This window comes from Nerophis lumbriciformis, linkage group LG01, assembly GCF_033978685.3.
Source record: "Nerophis lumbriciformis linkage group LG01, RoL_Nlum_v2.1, whole genome shotgun sequence".
Taxonomy (NCBI): Eukaryota; Metazoa; Chordata; class Actinopteri; order Syngnathiformes; family Syngnathidae; genus Nerophis; species Nerophis lumbriciformis.
Window position 1 is genome coordinate 30,072,501 of NC_084548.2, and position 5,271 is coordinate 30,077,771.

The 5,271-nt window shown below is 38.5% G+C and overlaps 1 protein-coding gene across 2 annotated transcripts in view; it reads right to left on the bottom strand.

Moving 5' to 3' along the window:
- Positions 1-4,010, bottom strand: part of LOC133618547 (glucose-6-phosphate 1-dehydrogenase) — an 11,286-nt gene extending 7,276 nt beyond the window's left edge. For both annotated transcript variants that reach the window (XM_061979024.1, XM_061979016.1), the window contains exons 1-3: positions 3,974-4,010; positions 2,175-2,296; positions 1-31 (exon numbers count right to left, since the gene is read on the bottom strand). The exon at positions 1-31 is cut by the window's left edge and continues 7 nt beyond it. In XM_061979024.1, the coding sequence (XP_061835008.1) occupies positions 1-31; positions 2,175-2,296; positions 3,974-3,995 (175 nt within the window). In that variant the 5' untranslated portion in view covers positions 3,996-4,010. The remainder of the gene's footprint in view (positions 32-2,174; positions 2,297-3,973) is intronic.
- Positions 4,011-5,271: the final 1,261 nt, after the last annotated feature.

Consider the following 5,271-nt stretch of genomic DNA (forward strand, 5'->3'; position numbering starts at 1 on the left):
TTGGGTAGATTTTCTTCTTGGCCAGATCTCCCTACAGGTCCATACACAAGTAGAATTTAAAATGCAATATAGGTTCTATGTAACATGATTAACATCACCCTGCTTCTATTTCATTGTGCAGGCACGTGTGATTACTTCTTCAAAAACAATGATGCAAAATAGAGAAAAAAGTTCTGCAAACATTTTGGATATTAAAAAGGAAACTGCTGACGATGGACGAAATAATAGCACGTAAGAATTTAGCGATAACCTACTAAGTGTGACATTTCAATTGTTAAAACTATAGCATGTCTAACTAATACAAATAATCACAAATACAGTACAACAAGCCATAACATTAGATACAGTGCACCTGCTCAATTGTATTGGATGATATTTAATACACAATCTGTATGACTTCAAAAATATATAATAATGCTCACTTTTGACTGAATCATAATTTTTGGTCCACCAAATTTTACAGGTGCTTAGTTTTTTCAGTAATGTATCATTCTCTGGCATGAAAAGTAATTTGTGGGAAATAAACCAGATATTCAAACAAAGTTGGAAATCTAACTTAATTATTTCAGGCTTTTTTTAATGGAATTATTTAACGGAAAGCATATGTATTTCTAAAAATTAAGTTTGATATGACGTGGATGGACAAACGAGCTGGAAGGAAATATCAGTAAACATGTTCAACTTGTGTGACACAGCACATGGTTAAGTCCGCCCCTCCCTTAGCTATTAGCAAGAGAAATGCTGACAGCCAACGACATGGCAACAACAGAACTCACCCAAGAGCAAACAGAGCAAGAGAAAAAACGTACTGACATCCCCAAGGAGGAAATAAATACATACCGGTACTAGTGTTTGTAATGTGGAAACTGAAATGGAAATTGCTTTCTTAAAATTAGTGGAACGTTTTCTTTCATACTCAAGTTTACTATATACAGTGTCAACTAAACTCATAACTAAATATCAGTTAACTGGCGGCCCTCACAAAGATTTTTTACTGGCTATCAAACAAGCAGCAAAATGGAGATTCCTCTTTAATCCAGCAGGTGGCACTTATACTTATTTTGATTCAAACAAAAGTAAAGCTTGACTTTTTATCCATATTATCAAAGGGTTTAGTAAAAAAAAGTGTCTCCATTGGAAATATATTTGAGGCATCGAAAGGATCACCATGACAAACCTTAAAGTGCTGCTTTTGAAACATTCACTGGCTGAGCAGTATTTGTTTGCAGAAGCTTGGTGAAATCATTTTCAACATTACCTGAAATAAGGTCATGTGCAATTATTGCAATATTTTTGAATAGTGACAACACACTTTATACAGGCTAGACAAAGACAAGGCAGATGGAGGAGGTCTCAAACTCACTCAGCACAAAGTCAACATCTCCACAATTTGTGCTTGCATCACTGAGCATACAAAATTATTTGTTTCAATTAGGAGTTCAGGACATTTGATGCAAAAGAAGATGAACAAAAAAAGCCTAGTGGGCCGTTCTCACACAAAAACTGTTGACCAATAATCTGCGAATTTGATTTAGAATGCTTAGTTGCGACCCCAAAAAGAGACAAGCGGTAGAAAATGGATGGATAGATAGTTGTGAACATGCAGGGTTTCTCTGTACTGTAAATTGCTTTCCTACAGCTACCTGATGTTTTTTCCAAAAGTTGTTTGTCAAAAGGCAGTCCAATGCACAACTACTATTTAGCTCTTACATAATATGGTGAAAGGCAGACCAATTGACCGTGATCTAGATATGTTGGCACATTCAAAGAGGATTACGGTGATAATATTGATGAATGGGATAATTTTGGATCATATTTTTTCTATTTGAAGGCAGATGCTTAAGCGCATAGTGAATCTTGATATTAACAGTAGCATGCATCTTTAAAAGCAAAGGCCATTATTTGAAAAAACTACAGATTTTTTACCTTAATTTACATCTTTTCATTTAGATTCTCTAGTATTTTTCTTTGCTCTTATTTTATTGGAGACTATTCTGACAAAACTGCTGTTTTTGTGATAGATGGCATAGTAATCTCTTCATGGGCTGCCGTCTCTTTACAGTTCTGCAACTAACACATATGTAGAACCCTTTGATTAACCCCCATGTGTTCAGATGTCATTGGTATTAGTGCAAGGTTGATTACACTTAATAATTCCACTCCCGAGTTCTCACCGAAGCTCCCATGATGATAAATATATGTGTGTCGGATTGCCGGAACTCTTGATCATCGTGCAGATCCTTCCTCAGCTCCCCAAACACCTCCGACCGTGATAGGGGAATGGAGCTCATTTTCTCTAAATGAAAAAAAGCAAACAAAGCCATATATGAACATAAAACCTTGTTGCACAACTTAATAAATCAAACAAGACAAAAACTGTCAAAAAACACAGCTATGTAGGAAAAGCAAATATGTATGTTTACACAATTAATATAATACTTCTGAAACACACACTTCCTCAATGCAAGTGTTTGGTTTAATAACAAACAATGTAGGTGTAGTTTATGCTCAACTTTTGTTTGTGATGACATCCCCAAAACATGCATGTCCGGTAATTTAGAGACTATACATTGTCCATAGATGGTACTATAATTATGAACGTGTGAGTGGTTGTGTGTCTATACAGTCGTGCTCAAAAGAACATAATGTCATGGCTGTCTTGAGACAAATGACTGAGCTACGTGAGATCGGTTCTTTTCTTATCGTAAACCGGTTTCGAGCATCATCCCTAACTGTAACTAGTTACTGGTTTTCAGTAACTAACCCAACACTGTTCATGAGCCTAATAAAAGACAAGCGGTATACAAAACAATTATGCCAAAGAATGTACGCTCACAATCACTTCCTTATTAAAGATGAGAAGTAAATATGTGAAAAGTCAACAGTAGTCCCACTGTTGCCAAGCAGGAAGTATTTCAGTCAGTGCAACTCCACAGAATTGACTACATTCATTTTTTTAAAGAATTATGTAATTTAGGGCTCTTCAAACAAAACAGAACATGTATACTGGGGTCAGACGGTCACTACAAGTTACAGAAATAGCCTGCGACAAACTATAATTATATTAGTTAAATCCTGCACTAAATCCCCTATTTAGCAGCGGGGCTCAAACGTTCCGCCCTACTGTGCACCTTGACAACATAACTCGGCACGATCGGCCTAATTGTGAGAAGCTAGCCAGTGATGTCAATTGATTGATTGATTGAGACTTTTATTAGTAGGTTGCACAGTGAAGTACATATTTCGTACAATTGACCACTAAATGGTAACACCCGAATACGTTTTTCAGCTTGTTTAAGTCCACTTAAATTGATTCATGATACAGATATACACTATCATATATACTATCATCATAATACAGTCATCACACAAGATAATCATCCAGAATAAAACAGTGAGTGGAGTTAAAAGGGTGTGTGGTATATATTGCAGGGCTTGTTGGTGGAGTTAAAAGGGTGTGTGGTATATATTGCAGGGCTTGTTAGTGGAGTTAAAAGGGTGTGTGGTATATATTACAGGGCTTGTTAGTGGAGTTAAAAGTGTGTGTGGTATATATTGCAGGGCTTGTTAGTGGAGTTAAAAGGGTGTGTGGTATATATTGCAGGGCTTGTTAGTGGACGAAGAAGAAAAAGCGCGCTGTCATCATCAGCGCTTAGCTGCACGTGCTGTTATGACAACATTAGCTTCCTCGTCCAAGCTAGCAAACAGCGCCTAGCTAGCCACACGCTAATTAAAGTCGAACAGCAAAAAAGAAAAAAAGAGCACTACTTACTTACCCGTTTACCAGAAGACACGCCGGCGGTTAAAACGTGACAAGCGGGCACAACAACAACAACAAGGGGGCACTTTCTAGGGGGAAATACGCAGGAGAAACTCCACCGAGCCGTGGCGGTGCGAGCTCGGGGAGGCAACTTCCTTGTTGGAGTGACTGCGCACGAGTGTGAGATTGTATTGGCGGGGAGAGCAAACTCACCAGCGCTCGTCCGACTGCCCATCGCTGCAGAGTGACGTCACCACCGCGCTAGGGGGCGGAGCTACACTCAACCGCTCCCCGCACCTTCTTCCCCCACGCTCCGGTGAAGGAAATTCGTGGGTAATCTGATAAATGGACAGGTAGGTATTGCACAACAAAAATGAAATGATGTAAACTCAGAAATTAAAAATATAGCCACCTATTTTATGTATATGCTTTGTTTTTGGGCATATACTTGAATTTTCTATTGATTTGTCTCGTTTCCATGTACACTATTTCTTTCATTGAACCCTCTGGCTTCTGTGTTGGCACAGTGCTTCACTTTTTTCACATTTTGTTATGTTACATCCTTATTCTAAAATGGAACACATCCATTTTGTCCTCAAAATTCTACACATAATTCCCCATAATGAGGATGTGAACAGTTTTTATTTTTGCAAATGTATAAAAAATGATAAACTAATAAAATTACATGTACAAACCCCGTTTCCATATGAGTTGGGAAATTGTGTTAGATGTAAATATAAACGGAATACAATGATTTGCAAATCCTTTTCAACCCATAATCAGTTGAATGCACTACAAAGACAACATATTTGATGTTCAAACTCATAAACTTTATTTCTTTTTTGCAAATAATATTTAACTTAGAATTTCATGGCTGCAACACGTGCCAAAGTAGTTGGGAAAGGGCATGTTCACCACTGTGTTACATGGCCTTTCCTTTTAACAACACTCAGTAAACGTTTGGGAACTGAGGAGACACATTTTTTAAGCTTCTCAGGTGGAATTCTTTTCCATTCTTGCTTGATGTACAGGGGGTCTCCGTTGTGGTATTTTAGGCTTCATAATGCGCCACACATTTTCAATGGGAGACAGGTCTGGACTACAGGCAGGCCAGTGTAGTACCCGCACTCTTTTACTATGAAGCCACGTTGATGTAACACGTGGCTTGGCATTGTCTTGCTGAAATAAGCAGGGGCGTCCATGGTAACGTTGCCTGGATGGCAACATATGTTGCTCCATAACCTGTATGTACCTTTCAGCATTAATGGTGCCTTCACCGATGTGTAAGTTACCCATGTCTTGGGCACTAATACACCCCCATACCATCACAGATGCTGGCTTTTCAACTTTGCGTCTATAACATTCCGGATGGTTCTTTTCCTCTTTGGTCCGGAGGACACAACTTCCACAGTTTCCAAAAACAATTTGAAATGTGGACTCGTCAGACCACAGAACACTTTTCCACTTTGTATCAGTCCATCTTAGATGAGCTCAGGCCCAGCGAAGCCGAC